The sequence below is a fragment of the Ambystoma mexicanum genome, chromosome 2q, assembly GCF_040938575.1.
Source record: "Ambystoma mexicanum isolate Mex_15411 chromosome 2q, UKY_AmexF1_1, whole genome shotgun sequence".
In the NCBI taxonomy this organism is placed as follows: domain Eukaryota; kingdom Metazoa; phylum Chordata; class Amphibia; order Caudata; family Ambystomatidae; genus Ambystoma; species Ambystoma mexicanum.
Genome location: NC_090924.1, coordinates 1,180,680,959 through 1,180,700,653, shown reverse-complemented (window position 1 = coordinate 1,180,700,653; position 19,695 = coordinate 1,180,680,959). Strand labels below are relative to the sequence as shown.

The window sequence follows — 19,695 nt, the reverse complement described above, 5'->3', positions numbered from 1 at the left end:
TAAATATGTCATGATGGGCAGGAAGCGATTTAATTTTAGCAAAGATTTTTGTATCGAGGTTCATGAGGGAGAGAGGTCTATAAGACCCACATTCGTCATTGGGCTTATCAGGCTTGAGCAACACTGTGAAGGCAGATTCAAGCATGGAAGGGGGGAAAATAGAGACACAGAGAGATTCGTCCCAGACCTCAAGCAGCCTAGGGGCCAATATGGCGATGTGCTCTTGATAGAATTCGGTGGCAAGCCCGTCAGGGCCCGGCGCCTTACCTTTGGGCAAGTTTGAGATGGCCGTTACAATCTCATCTAATGTGATTGGGGAGTCCAGCTGGTCCCAGGTGGCGGAGGATATTTCCGTAGTGGGGATCTGGTCTAGGAGCTCGCGCATGTGTTCGGCAGGTTGGGAATAGCGGGGCCTGTAAAACTCGGTAAAAATGTCTAAGATTTGTTGGTCAGCGCACTGTGCGTTCCCATATTCATCTTTGATGGGGGTGATCTGAGTCCGGCCAGATTCCCTTCTTACTAGTGTCGCTAATGTGCTCCCCGGTCTGTCCCCCTCACCATATTTCCTGGCGGCCTGTGGGCGGCTAAAGTACTGGACTTCATTGGTGGCAAGTGCGTTGTATGTCTGGAGTTCACCGCTGATTTGGGCGAGTATGACAGGATCAGCACCAGTGGAGCATTGCAGCTCCAATTGCTTCAGTTTGGCTTCGGAGCGACCAAGGGCGGCTCTGATTGCTTTCAATACCCCAGCCTCCCGGGAGATGGACATTCCCCTAATATACACTTTGAAGGCGTCCCATCTAACTGCAGCTGAAGTGCCCTGAAGAGAGTTGTGCTCAAAAAAAGATTCAATGTTAGCAAGTATTTCAGCCTTAAACACAATATCCCGGAGGGCCTCAGACTTCAAACGCCAGGTGGTAAATGTCGGGACAGGTATTCCCAGCCCCACTGATTATGTAATTGGGGCATGGTCTGACAATGTGCATGGTAGGATCCAGGACCCCTCCACCCTGCCCATACTTTCACTTGACACAAAGAACAAGTCTATCCTGGATGGGCTGTCGTGCACAGATGAGTAGTACGTGTACTCCCGCCGCTGGGGGTGTAGAGTCCTCCAGGCATCGCAGATATTAAGTGTCTTAATGTGGCCATGTAACCTACGCGCAGCACTGGACAGGGCTCGGGCAGCAGTACCAGCTCTGTCCAGAACAGTATCCAGAATAAGGTTCAGATCTCCTCCCCATATAATCTGAATTCCCACATAGCCCAGCAGTATGGCAGTTATGGTATCAAAGAACTCAGGGGAGTCAACGTTGGGACAGTAGGTATTAACAAGTAAATATACTCTGTTAACCAGTGTGCACTGTAGTATAACATAGCGTCCTTCAGGGTACATGTAGCTTTTATGCAGTATAAACTCAATTGATTTATGGATCATCGTGAGAACTTCCCTGGATTGGGTGGAATAGGAAGTGAAGAATCTAGCTGGCCTCCATGCCGGGGCAATGGTCCTTGGCATGTGACCATTGGAGTGTGTCTCCTGTAGGAACAGTATCTTACAGCTATGTCTATTAGCATAGGCCATGATTTTAAAGGCCTTGGTGTGATTGCTTAGTCCCCTGATGTTCCAGGACATCATGACAGTGGCCATTTCAGTGACAGATATCTAATCCTATAATACATGTTTAGTGAACATCCCAGATCCAGTAATTGTGTGAGCTCCCAAATGTGAAGCTGAAAGTGCGATCGTGGCCCTTCAATGTGTGTGCCGTGCAACCTTGTGTGCCTTTTTTAAGTAACACCCAATTCCCACCCAACTCCCTCACCACCAACCCGAGAGTAGTAGTTTAATCATCACCCACCCTTAATTGTTCACAGCTGAGCCGTCCCCAACTTGGCCCAACCTGCCCGAAAGCCCAACTGGGGCTAACCCACAACAAAAATATAAAAAGCAGTGGAATTGCAGTGGGGTGCGCCATTGCCGTGCACTGGCACGCTTGGAGCCAAAAGATTCCGTTGCAAAACAAGCAGGTTTTTGCAGTCTTATAATGCTTGCCCCTGTATCTCTAGATAGAAATTAAGGGTCTACATGCGAAACGTTAGACCGTTGCAATTTAAACATCAATAACCAATAAACATGATCAAGAAGAGCAGTTCAATAGTGCGTTAGTTCAGCAGGGAGTATCCAAGATGTTAGGTGACATACGAACAGCCAGAACTGTATAGCAGGGTAAATAAAAATGACAGGGTTAACTGTAAGTAAGGTTAATGGCCGGTGAAATTCTCAATGCACAAGCAGTAGGACAATTGGAAGGTACAGGCCGTGAGCAAAGTTCAGTCATTGTCCATGATGTCATCCGCAGGAGGGTGAGGGGCTTCTATAAACTTCACTGCTTCCGAAGGCACCGTAAAGAAATAAAGTTTGTTGTTGAATGTGAACTTCAGGTGCGCAGGAAATATGGCATAAGGAATATTTCTCTCTGAGCAGTTTTTTTTTTAACTCCGAGGAATTGGCGACGCTACTGCTGCACTCTGGTTGAGAAGTCAGGGAAAATTCGGATCACTTGCGATTCCATTCTGAGCTCTCCTTTTTCATGTGCAATGTGGAGAATCTGGTTGCGGTCTTCGAAGCTTAGGATTTTCGCAATGATGGGCCTCGAGAAGTCCCCAGGTTTGGGACGCGGTGACAGCACCCTGTGAGCTCTTTCAATGGTGAAGAAGGGGGGCAAGAAAGGGTCGCCCAGTAGATCTTTCCAGAGGTTCTCGACTGCCAGTTCGAGTCGGACCTTCAGCGCATTTTCCGGAACCCCAATGATACGTATATTATTCCTCCGTGATCTGGATTCGAGATCATCACATTTGGCCTTAACTGACTTCATGTCTGCGACCAGTGCAGATACCGTGGCCCGTAGTGTGGTTATATTGTCCTCGTTAGCACTTATCCTGTTCTCAGTTTCCGTGATTCTCGATCCCTGCTGGTCCAGTTTAGCCCTGAGAGATGCCACATTTGCATTAATGTCATCCAGCTTTCCGTGAAAGGCCGCAAAATTCCTAGCCATTGATTCCATCATGACCATTAGGTCTGTGGTAGGCGCCTCCACGGGGAGCGGTACATCGGCCTGGTCACTCGATGCTTGGGCTGAGTCAGACCTCGGGGTGGCTTTCCATGGCTCCAGTCTTCTTAGTATTCCTGGATCTGTTGGACATTGTGTAGCATGGTGTCTGACTACTCAGAGTTCAGTGTGAAGTCTCATGTGAGTGTATTGCACCCAGGAGTTGTGTGGTGCAGAAACAAGGTGAAGACGCAGCTCTCTTGTCGGCGGCGCAGAAACAGAGCACAGAGCTATCAGGCGGGAGCTTTCAATGCCTGGAGCCAGAGGAAACAGTGCCTGAGGAAGCGATCAGAGCAGGATGGGAACGGACCGCAGAATTCCAGGGCCTCAGAGCAAGGAGATCGGCCACAGTGAGGGAGTGGGGCAGCAGCCAAGCCAGGGGGACAGTGGAGAGAGTATGCACGTAGCAGCCCCTCCAACTCCTCACCTGTAGCTTGGCCCGTGTCCAGAACTTGAGTGGCAGGATCCTGAGCAAGCCTGCACGGGGCACACGCAGTGTCTCAGATAATAACACAGGGGATGTGAGAGGAGGGCCAAGCAGCGCCACCGCACGTAAGCACGAAGCAGTGACAGGCCTCCGGGAGTTTGAGTTCGAGCGCCGGCATCCCGCGGGGGATCAGCCCACGTGCAACGACACAGGTCCCATGAGCGGCCCGCGTGCACCAAACACGGCCCCGGCCTCCAGGTATCAGGGCGGGAACAGAGAGAGAGTCAGGCAGGCGGGTGATAAGAGCCCAGAAGGCGCAGGGGCACAGGCGGCAGTAGGCCTCGCACGGTGTTGCTGCGCACCTCCACGGTGCCAGGGCCCAGCCCCGGCCCAGCACAGGGGCAGCGCTGACGGGCTGTGCGCCAGGTCAGGGGATCCAATTCGAGGCCACATTTCGCAGGCAGGTAGCCCTGGTAGTCGGCCAGGCAGGGGCCGAGTATGGAGACGAAGTAAAGTGGCTGACCGCAGATGTTGGCAGATGAAAAGTGGCCGCGCACGGAGCTGGAACGCTAGGCAGCCATTTTGTCGGCTGCTCAACAGCACCCCCCATTTGTCCCTTTTTTTAAATTCAAATTTGTAATAATGAAAATGTTGTTCTCCATGTGATTGGTATCTCCGTCTGCCTCCTCCGGTAAGGCTCCTTCCGGTATCCGTAATTTTGACTTCCTCCGAGAGTATTTATTAGTGTCACTATTAGTGATAATGGAAGAGTCGGATTCCTGCTCATTACTGCTCGTATAGGAGATCTTGTTGGCTTTTTCGGGAAGTATCCAGCTGGTCAAGGTCCCTGCTGTTTTAGTCTGACATTTCTTAGCTTTCTGTGCTCTTTTCCTCGCTTTTGTAGATTTAGTCAGAAGAATACCAGTTGCAGGTAAATGAGAAACAGCGATTCTCTGCGGAGTCCCACAGGGCTCTTGTGTGTCGCCAACGCTCTACAACATCTTTACAAAACCACTTTTTGATGTACTTGACTATCTGGGTGTCTCCTATACGAACTACGCTGACGACACCCAGATACTCATTCCCATCACTGGTGACTACCTGACTGACACTAAGGCCTTGAACGAGGTCTACTTGGTTATCCAAGCCTGGATGGCACAACACCAGTTATGCCTCAATGATGACAAGACTGAGCTCCTCATCTTGGGTACTAAGCAACGCCTTAGTAAACTTGAGCCATCCTACCAATCATTTGTCATCGATGGCAACACCATCCAAGTCTCGAAAGATACCAAAACCTTAGGTGTCTATCTTGACGCCACCCTATACCTATCCAGACAAACAAATGCAGTCAGATCTTCTTCAGCATACACCTGCAAACTCATTGCAGCTTGCAGGCCATTCCTGACCACCCCCAACGCGGTCACTCTCGCTAGAACTCTTATCATGGCCAAAATTGACTATGCGAGCGCCCTCTACCTTGGAACGAGCCAAGAGAATCTGAACAAACTGCAAATCACCCAGAATAACGCTATCAGAGCAGCCCTAAACATCCCACGTAACCACCACATCTCGGAATGTAGATCTAACTTACACTGGCTACCGGTCAAACAGAGAATTTCACTGAAAGCCTTAGGCCTCACCCACAAATGCCTAGCTAACCAAGCCCCACCATACCTCTGTAGCCGGCTATCCCGACACGCGCCCACCCGTCCGCAAAGAATGGCTCAGACCCACTGCCTAACCATCCCGAGGTTCAAACTACAAAAGGCGGGTGGATCTAGCTTCCCTGTCCTAGCCTTTAAGCTTTGGAATGCCCTCCCTCTCACCATCCGATCCGAATAATGCTTTAGTGCCTTCAAAGTTAAATCCAAATCCTGGCTCTCCAACCAGCCATGATGTCCGGACCAGCCCTGGGAAACTCCTGCTCGAATCTACCTCTTGTAAATATGTATATTGCTGTATGCCTTGTATATTATGTACTGTTTAATGCTTTGAATTTATTTAATTGTATGCTTATGTAACCATGTCTAAATTGCGCCCTGATGCCTCCGGGCCCGATGATGCGCGTTACAAATAAAACAAATACAAAATACAAATGGACACTTTCTTGTTGGCCGCTCGTCTAACCATACGCCGCTGTTTCCTGGAGAAAAAGATGGCTGAATCATCATTGATCCCAGATTTGACTTCTTCATTCAGCAGAGGGTCATTCTCCTCATGGATTATTACTGACGCTGTTTTTTCTGGTATCTCCATCTCCTGTAGAGTTCTAGGGTCATGTAAGCCCAAATGGAGAACCGTGTTAACATGAATTCGCCCACACAACTTCAGAAGAATTTTAAGTGTAAACTGCATAGCTGCCATAGAGGCTTATAATTCAATAATTGCAGTTAAGTTCAGTCGCAAAGGTTCGCCTGTCCTTGACACTTCTAAAGGCGCCGTGCCCTCAAGGTCGAGCAAAAGATTAGGTGAGGCAGATAGGCGACCCGTTTCAGGGGTTAATGTTGGACTGCTTGGCAGATTCGTTGGTTTTTTTACTATTGCCTTATCCTCCGGGATTTTTGATGGCGCACTGTTAGCTGCTTTCTGTTCCAGTGCATTCATCAAGCCAGCAGGTGCACTGTTCTCTGCATTCAGAACTTGTGCTTCGACTACAAGCAAACCATTATTGGCCTGAATAATATCTCTAGCTGTAGATGCCATAGATGTTTGAATGGAAAGGCATAAATCCAGCAGGGAATTATTGTCAATATCATAGTTGGAATTGTCAATGGTCTGACTCCCATTAACATTGGATGGGAGAGTTTCTCCTTCGGGACAAATTTCCTTATTTTTGGCTTTAGGGTTAGCTTTTTTGAAAGAGGGCCAGTATGGTTCCCTTCTCAACTTGGCCACCGAGGGCGTGGCAATATCCTTTTTTGAATTTGCCATTCTTTCTTCTTTGTTCATATTACCCCTCCTTAAATTATAGCGCAATTTTGTTGTTTTTGATTTTGGCATGCCCCTGTAGCACTGAGGCAAAAGGCTGAAGAGAAAGCGCAATCAACGAAGTGGAAAATGTATTTTAGCAGATGTAGTAATACGCTTTGATAAGGAGGATGATGGAACGAGCGGTAAGGTAGGGGGAGGGGATCAAACAGGGAACACCTCTGCAGTCTCCCGAGGGCTTGTATAGACAAAGTTAAATTCCCCACTTACCGCACGTTAGTGGAGCAGCGTGGGTTCTTAATTCCCTGTCACAGAGTCACAGTGCGCGATGAGGGTTTTGTGCCCCAGACCTCTCCTGCTCACGAGTGACACGAAGGACCACTTGTCCTCGCCACTTCTTCGTGCTGTAACTGAGTTCAAATAGAGTTTGCTGCTTCCACTGGATTCCGGCTTCTCCTCTGAGTGATTACCACTGTAAACAGACTCCAAAACCACAAAGGACCACTTGTCCTTGCCACTTCTTCAGCACTTCTGCTGTTAATAGCTTGAAAATGTGTTCCAGATAAGTGGTCAATGCAAAGGTTAACTTATTATTCACTCCATTGCAGCATAGTGACCACCACTCGGCTCCATTGAGTAGCGGCCTTTCTACTACAAGGACCCCCAGATGTCTCGTTCTCAAAGTTCTTAAAGCTGGACAGAACAAGGTTGAGTGATTTAAGGTTTCTGCTATATTATTGCAGAATCTGCACTTGGTGTCTGTAAATAGACTGTTTTTCGCAAATTTCCAAGATCTCTTTAATCGGGAATAGATTGAAATGGAATTTCATGTAGAGGTTTCTGTGATGTTGATTTAGAAACTTCTCTAAGTAGTTTGGCAATTTATTCATTGCTTTGGCCTCACTGCAATTGTGTTGGACCAATTTGTTGGAATCTCAGTTCTGTGGTATCTATCCAATCTTGGAGCCAGAGTTTCTTTTTTACAGCCTCTGGATTTGATTGGAGCATGGCCGTAGATGTATTGAGATACCCAAGGATTCCTTCACAACATTCGGCCCATTCTTTGAGTTTGGGTTAATTCCCATAACTTTGCAGAGTATGCAAAATGTTGAATTGTGGAGGCCTGTCATCTATGATCCTAAAAAGTGACGGCATAGTCCACATCACTCTGGAATTTATAGAGATCGACCCCAGTTCGTATCTAATACAAACTGTCGGCACACCCTTTGGTAAACGCAGAACTGCTCACCAGAAGTTGTTTTCCAGAGTTGACCACTATATGTCCAATGACATCCTAAAGCGCAATCTGCTACATGGATTAGGGCAGGTACCACCTTTTGTTTATAAAAAGTTGTAACTGCCTTCAGCAAGAATTTACTGTAATTCTTGTTGATGATGCGACCTTGAGCTTTTAGCTGCTTGTTTTTGGCTTTTATTCTTTCCACCCAGGGGGCGTCATTGATGCTGGAATTAATCCACATCCCTAGATATTTTGTATAATTTATACAGCTCAATGTTTCTTTTTCAAGGCGCCATTGAAACTTATTTTGTTTGTTGCATTTCTTTCCTTTTATGTTTTGTAATATCAAAATTTCTGATTTTAATGCTGTGATGTTTAGGCCATTTGCTTCTACATATTTCTTTAGTAGATGAAGTTTTCATTGCAAGCCGATTTATGTTACGTCTAACAGCACAAGGTCATCCATGTACATCATCCAACCCCGATGTTCTCCATTGATTTTCGGTGGAAACGCAGTGACACTTCCTAGGGTCTTGCCAATATCCGATATGAAAAGGTTAAAGAGAAGAGACACCAGTGGGCATCCTGTTTGACTCCTCTGAAGGTTTTAATTGGAGCGGATAAAGTACCTTATTGATCACGGCGTATTCTTATTTCTGTGTTACTGTGTAGCTCTTGGATCGCCATAATTAGACTTGTTGGACATTTTCAGGTTTTTAATTTTGTCCATAACGGCTCCCTGTCGATACTGTCAAAGGCGTGAGCCAAGTCAAGGAAGGTGAGATGAATTTTTGCTCCTTGTCGAATTGTTTTCATTTTTAGCAAGTTAATTAGGAGCAAGTTATGCCCACATCCCACACCCTTTACAAATCCTGTTTGTCTTGGGTCTTAGGTTTGTGGGGATTTGATCCAAGTTGTCATTTTTGATTCAATTTGCGAGACGAATATTTTGCCTATGATGTCGAATAGTGCCATGGGGCGATAGTTTTGGGGGTCAGATCTAATGCCCTTCTTAAAAATCGGGACCACGATTGCACTCTTCAACGACGCTGGTATTTCGCACTCGTCTGTTATTCTTACAAAGAGGGTCATGCAAAACTTGGCCCATTCATCAAGATTCTCTTGAAGCATGTAGCTGTCAGGGCCAGGTTCCCTAGATGAACTAATCTGCTTAATTTTTGTTCGGGTGTCTTCTTTATCAAAATGGATGTCCCACTTCTCTAAGTGTGGTAATACAGGATTTTGTGAGCAACCTTTTTTTTATATAACTCACTATAGTCGCTCACCCACTGAGTTTCAGAGACCATGTTGCTCTGTATGTCTTGTTGTGGGGCACTTTTGTTAATAAGTTTCTAAAAGTCTCTTGAATTCCTGTTTATCATGGTTCTCATCATATCTTCCGCATCTCGTTGTTCCAATGTTTGCGAGAAATTAGCTAATTTTTGTATTTTTGTTTGAGCTGCTTCTTCATCGCAGTTTTATCTGTGTTCTGAAGCTTCATAATTTCTTTTTGTAATTCTCTTTTCCTTATTGATATTTCTTTTACACCCTCCCTGCTGTCTTTCTACATATTGATCTAGTAGCGAACTATATTCAACTTTACTGGTGTTTCATGGCATACTCCAATTGCGATATTCTCTTGTGATGTTGTTCACCTTGATGGCATTTAGACGTAGTCTGTTTCTGCCTGGCTCTGTCACTTACGATTTCCATGATTTTTGAGTTGTTGTCGGCTGCCAATGATATTTTCCACTAGGTTGTGGTCACTCTGATGCATTAGTGTGACGTGTAGCGAATCAACTCTTTATGACATGGTTTTAGAGACAAATTAGCATTCTAGCATGGATTCCTGATTTGCTCTTTTCCACGTTGATTGGGGCGGGATGTCTCCACGTACTTGTCCATTGAGGACAGTCATATCCCTAGCCTCCATTTCTTCCTTCCATCTGTCCACCAAGAGCTTACTTGTCACAGTTCTTTTATTTTTATTTTTTAATATACTTTTTGGTGTGGTACAGTCGATGTTTAGGTCACCACACAGTATTATGTTGGCGTTCTCATCTGCAGATTTCAGGTCATCGATTATGGTAGTAATTTGGTCAATATAACTGAGTGTGCCAGCTGCTTTATGCTGCCAATAGAGATTCAGAATGTTTATCTGACTACCCACAGTTTTGATGTTGCGATATTTCAATTACAGTTAGTTGCATGTAAGGACTTGGATTGTTCATAACTGATGACACGGTATCCATTTTTCTTTTTTATTAATAGGCAGGTTCGATCCCTGTGTCCGCGCTTAGAAACCTCTGGGTATTAAGCATGTTATAAATAACCTATCATATGATATTAATGTAAGCAAGCCTGCCATCAGATGCCCTTTCATTGCTTTTAAAGCCGGATTCAGAGTTATTTCGTAGCCTTCCGCAATGGGTACTGTGGCTAACCATGCCTCCTACAAACAAAGTATATCAAATCGATTCAAGTCAAAGAGTTGTTATGAAACAGATGAGAGAATCTGCAGGACTTCCATGAACATATTGACTGCATTACAACAGGCTGCCGATCTTGGCATTAGCTGTTAATAATGCCACCCAAAGCACCATCTAGCCAACTCCAGTTTTCATCCTTAGCATTTGCTGTCATTGAATTTATTCAACTGTGTTAATCCGATTGTCATTGTAATTGCACTTGACGGTTATTTTTAAAGGTGTGTTCAGTTGTTCGCTGCAATTTAATTTCATCACTTTAGTTTCTCCTTTTTTTTGCGTGTTTCATTCATTAGATCCTAAAAGGGAGGGCTCGAGGTAAGGGACTCCACCCACCTTTTCAGTCTTCTACATTCCTCTTCCCTATATAGATCTCTGTCTTATTTATTTGGTTTTTCTACTGTTTCGCCCAGCCGTGTGTCTTCTTTGACTTCCAGAATATTGAATCCCAAAGGTAGTAGGGACAAGGCCGCAGCCATCAATAGTTCACAGATCATTCTCGACTTAATGTGCAGTCACACCCGATTGTGTTGAGGTTCTTCTATGAATTCGACGATAGCATGATCATCTGAGTCGATGGCTTGTAAGGCTGGAACATGATAAAACAAGCGTAGGACGTTTTTTCGATTTATTATCAGGCCATCATTAGCCGAAAGAATATGTTCCAATGTTAAATGGAAATTGGCAAAATATTTAGGACTTGTCCTTGTTTTATCTGACTTAATTCTTTGGTTTTCTTGATGTCCCACCACTGTGTCGCCCTTGGTGGAATTATGACTCCGCATGTGAGGCTCCTGAGGTAGTTTTTGGTCTCAGTCTGGGCAGAGTGAGTCACCTAGATACTCATCTCGGGACTGAGTTGCCCCTCTCTTTGGATCCTGGCTTAGGTTTTTCTCCAACAGCTGCTTTTTGCAACTCAAAGCATCTATTTTCTCCCTCTTTCCTTCTAGAGTAAGAAAGTTTGTCGCAACATGTTCATTAATGTGGTTTTCAAACTCCACTCAACGATCTTTTTCAACCCGTTGCTTGCTCTTTGAAGTGTGATTTTGGGATTCAACTACTATTTTATTTTGATGATCTTCACTTTCAGAGACATCATCATATATTGTTTCCTGTGTGACGCTTTGAGCTTGAAGGGTTGGGTCTTCGATGACTGTGTCATGTGTTGGTAAGTTTAACAATAAGGACATCTCCTCTAATAACGTATTTGTCATGCAGGTCAAAGAGTCTATCTCTTTTGATTCTGAGTCTTGTTTTGACTTTTTCTGTCGAATCGTTGCTGATGGCATCTTCATGGTCATGTAGTTTAGTTCTGTTTCCGCACAGAAGGACTTGATGTTTTTAATAATGGTCTTTAGCCACACTACTTCCATTTTCTTTCACCCAGCCATGCTGTTCCTAGCGTTGTCTGCTTTCTGTTCTCCGTCTTATCTTCTTATCTCAGGCAAGTAACTGTCCTTAGAGTTTTTGGGGAGTGTTCCCTGCTTTACCCTTCTGTGGAGTACATCCCTGCTGGTTCTGACCCCATTGTCCCTTTGAAGCAGGTTTGGAGACTTGGGCAAGTGATGGGTCTTCCATTTGAGCATTTTGGTATTTGTAGCTCTATCACATCTGCATAGGGCAGCATAATTGGTGAAACCTCTGTTGGGGCTCAACGTCTTCAGTCCTTGCTGCTGGTTTCTGGAAGGTGTTGCTCCCTCTGTTGTTCACTGGCCATTACAGTGGTATCAGGAGTGTGATTCATGCTGGTAGCTGAGGGTTCTGGGTCTAATGTTGGAATACCGTGCCACTCTGATCCCCATGGTTCTGTGGCATCATCTGAAACTATAAATAGACGTGCCCAGGAGAGAGGGTAGTAGGCACTGGGAAAGGTGTAGTGGTACCAATCAGAAAACACAACTTCAAACCTGCTAGAGTTCCAGGAACTGGGATCCCTCTCAACTTCCACTTAGCAAACCTGAGTTGGGTCTGGCTCTGGCTATTCCCCGGTAGGCTGCCTGCCCCAGGCTGAGGGGGTTCCTGTTCCACTCTGACAGGTCATATGCATGAGCCTGCAAATACCAGTAGTAATGCATGCCTTTATTCAGAATTATTGCATGTTGCATTACCGGAAATACATAATCTATTTTGGTTAAAAAAATACATTCCTCCATTTCAAGCCTTGTTATGAGCATGGGAATGGATTACGTACAATAGTGGATCATTCCATTATTGTACTATTTTTTATAATGTATATAAGGTCAGTACTGACCCTTCTGTACATTACATGGTAAAGGGGGTGAGATGGGAATATCAAAGATGGGGTTTCCCTGCAGATTAGTTATTTTTTCTGCAGTGAAGGAATGTGCTTGCACATCTTTACACTGCAGGAAAATAAATGGTTTACCCGGCTGAAGGCGAATAACAGTTTTTACCTGCACTTTTTGTCTGGAGGTATCCATGGGAGGAATGTTTATCAGGTCTTACCCCCTCATAATCCGGCAGTATTTCCGGGATGGGTTGTTCCAAGGCAATAACCCATGCTGTAAATACCTGTAGGGTTATAACATGGAAGATGGTAAAAACCGATGTTATTGGAAATACTGCCTGTTTTACTGTTATCCAGTGGTCGAAGTGAGCGGGAACGGTCAGGAGCGCTGTTCCACTACTCTTATTTTTTATTGTTAACAGCTCCACCACTTTTTGCAACCGTTTTCACCATTCTGGAAATGGTCTTTGTGTAGTTAAAGCACACTTCTCCATTTTACCACCGGCTATCAGTTACAGCAAAAGTGAAATCTGTTGCAACTCAATTGGCTGCCAAGCAGCATGAATGCAACCCTTGAAAAATGTGTTGCACGTTGATCCTTCCTTCCTTCCTACTCTGTCTGCCACTGGAGTCACAGTTCCACTACTTTTTTGGTACACTTCTACCACTGCTGTTGTCATCATACTCGTAACGTGCACACGTGCTGTATACAAACTATACATCATGAAGAAATAAGGCATAGTATGTTTATTCCTTCATAAAACCTATTGATCTAATATTTCTCTTAGGACCAACGTTTTGAAGAGAATGGTACGACTTTCTCTCCTCGAACCAAAACCAGAGGCACCCCATGAACAATCAGTAACCCATAATGATGAGGAGTGTTGTCGATACCGCCAGTAGGCACAACCTACATGCGCAGTGAGCCTTCGCCACTTTGTGCCATTTGTTGCCAATTGTGGTTAATTTGTCTAGTTATTTTAAGATCCATTTAAATTGTTTATTGTTTTAGATAAATGTGCATTTGTTTCAATGCCGGCTCCCGATAGTTGATAATTAAGCAATAACACCTGAGGCAGAGGGGTGACAGGCTTGTAACAGCCCGTTATGCCGAGTTAATAGGCCTGACGAAGCAAGGGCTATAAGGGCCAAGAACTATTTCTCCAGGTCCATCTTGCCAGCAAGGCAATTAATGGCATTAGCATCCCAGCCTGGGCCTCTGATCAGTTTTCATTTTGGAATACGTGTTTGCAGAAGCTACCCAATTCCTGAATTAAAAAAAGTCACTCAGCATGGCTGCCAAGGGAATGGAGAGGCCCTCTATAGAAAGAGACTTTCTTATAATTTCGGTGGCATGCGTGTTAGAGGTGTGCCCTTCGAGCAATGGATGAGGAACAAAACTAGCAGGTGGCAAGATTATTATTTTTTTTTTTTAAGTAGTGTTGTGTTGTTGGTGATCAAGTGGATCGAGGTGTGTGGGAGGAGGTGGCCAGCAAATCTTAAAATGTGAACATCTGCAGAGTCAGCCCACCTTCTACATATTCTGACTGGCTAATATGCAGGAGTTGGCTGCCAATAATAACACTGCAAGTTCTTAATAATCAATTATAGAAGATTACTAAACCTGCGCAATGATCAGCTCCAGCCAGGACTTTTTACTGACTAAGGAAGAGGGAACAGCCCAGGACTTTTTCAAGCATATTGCTTTGTTTTGACAAAACAAATATTTTCTTGATTGCATGTAACATTTGAGAGCAAAATAGTAACGTTGCTCCTTTTGTTGGATTTATTTGCAGGGAGCGCATAGGTGGAGTGCATGGACCAGAGCCCTGTAGTTAGTGCATATCCCTATCATGGTCTGGATGAGGATGCCAGCTTGAAAGCACTCATGGTGGCCATGACCCAGCTCTGTTGCATGTCCTGTGTAGCGAAGAGGTTTTTAGAAAGTGATAAACAAGAGGGGCCACCCATTCACATTCTTTGTCGTAAAATGCAAAGATTAAACGGATAGTTAGCAGGTGTTCAATTACAGAGTGTGATCAGGCTAAATGTGTCCCAGCCATACAAAAGAGATCTTATAGGGGGAAGCAGAGAGAATAATTACCTCAATACAAACTGCATCTGTTAATGGAATTAATATATGTTATCCACATGGAAGGACTAAAAACAAACACCAAAATCTTTGGGGGTTAATAAATTAGGAGTGACACAATATACACTTCCTGTTAATAGAGGTAGCATGCGAAATGGCCAAAAGTCAACTATCTGAGTGGACCAGATTTCCAACTATGGATCAGGAGGGTGTAGAGCAAAACCTGCAGCTTACAACACGTGCATTACAATGTATGCATGGCTGTTCATGCCTGTGCTCTTTTCCCTTATTGAACATATGCTACCACATAACAACCATAATCAAGAATAGAGCTCTAGTTATTTTAAAATGTTTCACATATTTGCACATATTGACCACACAGCGCTCTTGTGTTATTGCATTTGGGGTTATGAATGGGATTTCTAAAGTGCAAGCCTAGCTGGGAGGCACTAGAGCGCTGTGCATGTAATATATTATAAAAATAGTTATTATCCAAGACACCTTTGACTTTGAAGTCCAGTTAGACAATCTTTTTGACTGGATGCATTAGGCATAACACGAAGAAGAACAGACAGCTCCTGACAGCTCCTCTAGTCAAACATTGAACGCATTTCCACATCGCGGCAGCCGGCACACCGTAGCATAACTCACCGGAGGACACTGAGCCAGCTTGTCAGCTGCCACCATCTGAACGTTAAGGTGCTTCGCCTGGGACTTTCCCCGGGATTTTATAAGTCTCTGTAAAACCTATTGAAAAACATGAAGCAACACATAAGAGCTATTGTATAGCAATATAAAGGCATTTCAAATAACATACATGTTTTTCTTGCTGAAATGCAGTTGAGCTAATTGTTTTAGAAACATAAATGTAGCTTGTTTATTGCTACTGCCAATGACCTCTGAGAGCAACACAATCACTGATTATGACAATGAGAAAGATGTTTGTGTTTTGCACTCTGAGACAAATTGACACAAATCTGTGTGGCACAGAGAGGAAAGGTCACCTGAGGATTTCAGCTGACAAGTCTTCAATTCATGTATGGGACCTGAGAGGTGAAGGAGATGTTGGCTTGGCTAGGAGCGCAAGGGTCCTGCAGCTAGCCGATCCTTATAAATTCAAGCCTCTGACATGATACTAACACTTGAATATGCATTGACTCACTGACATGTGTGGGGACTTGAGGGCAGTACCTCACACAGAAAGGACCAGTGAGCTGTTTGCTGAGATGGGCTCAAAGGCCCATAAATGCCTATGCTTTTTTAATATATATTTACACCTCAGTTGGGATAATATAAAAGCTCATGTAATGCACGAGTCTTGCTATTATGGGCAGAAGAATGCTTCCAGAGGACTTCTCAAAACATTGCGCATTATGCTTTCCAGTGCCCTTGGGCGGAAGGCAGGGGCGACACTGTGCAGGGGAAAGAGCTCAGCTCCTCCACCTGTTGGGATTCAAGATGTGCATTGGTCTGTGGCATTACCAGTCCATGGCCGCATTCTGTGTGTGGGCTAATTCACAAAAGTGAATCTGACCTCGGAAACATTTGCGTTAATCAGCCCACACCAGAAGTGGGTGTTTTGTCCATGTGTGTGTGCATAGGACACAAGTAAGGCCCCAACACATTTGTGTGTATCTGCCTATCAATCCACATTGGTATGTGCAATCTTTCCATGTAATGAAACCCACTGCAGCACAGTCATTTTGTTTCCTGTAGCTGTCAAATTGGACATCATTGTCTCACCCACCAAACATAAATGCTTAAACAACATGGTCTTGATGTTCATATTGAAAAAGATTTCAAATGCATTAATAACCGGGAGGTGCATTTCAGCCAATGGGATGATTTCAAATAGGGGCAGTAACCTCAGGTATTGCATTGTCATCTAAGGCCTGTCGGCTTTGAGTTTACTTACCTGCTGCTGGCTCCCTGTACGGCCCCTCTCGGAAGCAGCTCCTTCCTTCACTAGGTGCCCCCCACGTCATGGCCGCCTTTGATCTAGAAAGTGGGTACCTACTTTTCATAGAGACAACCTTCTATGTCTCACACTGAACGCATATAACTTGTGCTCCAAGCACGTATACTTCTCTTGGGACTTTAACTTGGTCTCTAGGCTTTTAACAGTCACTGTATATAACAATGGCGTTTTTAAATAGATAAAAAAAATATTGCTGTAATTGGTTCAGGAGAAAATTGATTACATTACACTGAGTTTAAAAAAAAGGTATTGTCTTTCCAGTGTTAGCAATAGGGCAGCAGCACCATAACCATGAGAGACCAAGATAGTAATGTACAGGTTGTTAAAAGTAACCCATAAAACATAATATTTACCTTTGGTGACGAAATCTTTACATACACTATGATGGGAGCCAGGGAAGTTTTACTAAGTTGAGTTGGATGATTGATGGTATCAGCGTCAAGTACTACAAGCTGCAGCGTCCGCGCCAATTCAAAGATCCTTTCAATTTCACTCTGGACTTCAGCTGTGAGTGAAAAGAAAATATGAGTGGTCGCTTATTGTATAGATACATAAAGTGCGATCTATATAAAAAAAAAACAGTAAGTGCAACCCGAAAGAAACTACAATTATGTTTTCTTTTTCTGAAGTAAACCAGCAAAGCATTTCTATACTATGAAGCAGTTACACTCATTGCCCATCACTTTGAAGGAGGTGGCATTGGCCATTCAATCACTGAAGCCCCACAAAGGCCCTAGATTAGGTGCAATCCCTGGGTAATTGTGTGCCTTTGTGTCGGATGTTTGGGCTTTGGTGCTAGTTACATCCATGAATACCTTTATCACACTTTTTATAACACTTGGCAGGCACGTAGCGCCGGCACGAAGCACGGTATAAAGCACAGACTACGGCAGAGCACAGAGGCCACTACTGCCGCGTTGTGGCTTTTTTTTTCGACAGGGTGCTATTTTTCTCTCAAGGCTTTGATAAAACCTTTCTTGTTATTCTACCCTCACTGTCACTTGGAAGTCTGCTCCCCTTTTATCCCAGCACTTTTGAAACACTAAGCTGCTTACCTTTTATTGGTGTGACTTTTAAAACCACTTTTTTTTTTCGCTAAGTCTGTCAGGTGGCTCACGTCTATGGCATGGCAGGAGGCTTCATATTCTGCATTACAATCTTTACTTCTGAACGATAGCAAAGAAAAAACGTTTACAGACAAAAAAGTTTAAATAACAGAACGAAATAAAGTTCACAGTCAATGTAAGGGGTGCTCCCCAATCCAACATGGAGGACAGGTCATGCCCTGCAGATGCCCAATGAGCAGGGACCCTCCTCTATATATATCCTTTACTCTAATTCCAGCTCCTCTTTCTTTGCTGCTGACACCACAGCTAAGTCATTCCTTCTAGTTGTGCCTTGCATGCTAGTCAGTAGTTGGCACATTGTATATTATATTTTATATTACATTTTATATTATATATTATTATATTGTGTAGAGGGCTGTTTTTTACTGTACAGTAATGCTTACTGCTTTCAATTTCAGAACATTGTTTTTCCCTTGGCTTCTTGTTAATGTTTATTGTGTTGCAGAGGTTGTGTACTACCGCCGCTTTATTATTGAGGGGGGGATTTTTTCACCCAATCATTAACTTACAAGTTCTAGCATCTATTGGTAGTCTATCATGTCAAAATGGAAGGGCTTGTTCTACTCATTGACTCCCTTCTTCCGGCGGATTGTTTGATCTAGTTAGACCTCAGGGATGAGTACCGGGTGGTTCCTGGATTTTCCTCCGCATCAGGAATTTTTTCTTCAGTTCCACTGCGGGATTCGCACTTGCCAATGTCCTTCCCTTCAGTGTGTCCCCCCCCCTTTCATCCGCCCCTGGTGCTTCACCAGGGTAATGACGCTGGTGATATTTCACCTCCGGCCCAAGGGATTTGGATAATTCTTCTTGGAATTTATACTTGTTTTAATTTACAGTTCTCAGCCCTTTTAGTATAAGGCGGAGTTAGCAGTGTCCCTTCTACAGGCATGTTTTTGTTTTGCTATAAATACAAGGGCGTTGTGGTCAGTTCCATCAAGTTATCTTTCCCCTCTCCATTAAAGGGCGTTATAACGCTCCAAGACCAGACATATTCGCAAGAGTCTGTTTCCCCCGCAGTTAGGGTTCTGTTCCCTGAGGTCAGGTTGGAGCTCCTTTAGTGGCTCAGGCTCATGGATGCCTAGAATGGCAGGGCACCTTTTTCAGTTCCCTCTTCGGATGTCTTTCAGGAGTTAGATGCCACTAGACTGGCCTGGGGGTGCCAAGATAGGACAGGTTTCCACAGGCTAGAGTGGTCCAATTCAGTGAAACTACTGCATGTCAGCTGTCTGGAGCTGTTGGCATGCTCTCTTGCAGTCATGAGTTTTCTCTAGGATCATTGACACTTGTGTGCCTTTTTCCGGATGAGCAATGTTTCGGCTGTGCGATAAATCAATCATCTGGAGGGGGGGCAGGTCCTAGCAGATTTAACAAGCCAAATTGGATTTTTCTGTTGGGCTTGGACATTGTGTTGAAAGCGGAGTATTATCCGGGAGTAAGCAACTCTGTTATGGTCTGTTTTTCCAGACATCTCCAGGACAGGAGCAACTGGATGTTTAGTCAGGACTCTCTCTTTGCCAAGATCTTGTATCTTTGGGTTCTGATTAACTGGTTCTTTTTGCCTTGTGACTTATATGCTAAATTCCTCGGCCCTGCAGTTAGAGGACGGATCCCAGTGCACTGCCTTCCGACTCTTTCCTCCAGGATTGGTTGGGTTCCCCTTTTTCCAATGTGTTTCTTCTTTGCCATGATAGCAAGAGTTCTGGTTCAGGTGCGAGGGCAGGCGACAACGCTAGTGTTGGCCTTTCCGGGGATGTTTTACCAGCCCTACTGGAATTGACTGTGGATATTACTAGTCTCGTCACCCTCAACCCGTGGCCTCTCTCCGTCCTAACAGGTTTCTCTTTCGAGCTGGCCCTTCAGGGATTCCTCTGCCTTATTTATTAGAACGTTTCATCTTTGCTTCCGGGGGCTTTCGCAGGACTTTATCTGTGTCATCAAGGACTTCGGGGCAGCCTCTGTTAAGTCAGGGTACCCTTCAGCTTGGAACCGCTGGGTTAGTCGGTGTGTGGCTCAATTTTTTGTTTCCATTTCTCCCTTTCAGTAGAGATAGGTA

General features: G+C 44.5%; 1 protein-coding gene across 8 annotated transcripts in view; it reads right to left on the bottom strand.

The window, feature by feature from the left end:
- Positions 1 to 19,695, bottom strand: part of CACNB2 (calcium voltage-gated channel auxiliary subunit beta 2) — a 1,556,216-nt gene that overhangs the window by 50,438 nt on the left and 1,486,083 nt on the right. For all 8 annotated transcript variants that reach the window (XM_069648579.1, XM_069648581.1, XM_069648584.1 and 5 more), the window contains 2 exons: positions 16,869 to 17,020; positions 15,189 to 15,284 (listed from right to left, as the gene is read on the bottom strand). In XM_069648579.1, the coding sequence (XP_069504680.1) occupies positions 15,189 to 15,284; positions 16,869 to 17,020 (248 nt within the window). The remainder of the gene's footprint in view (positions 1 to 15,188; positions 15,285 to 16,868; positions 17,021 to 19,695) is intronic.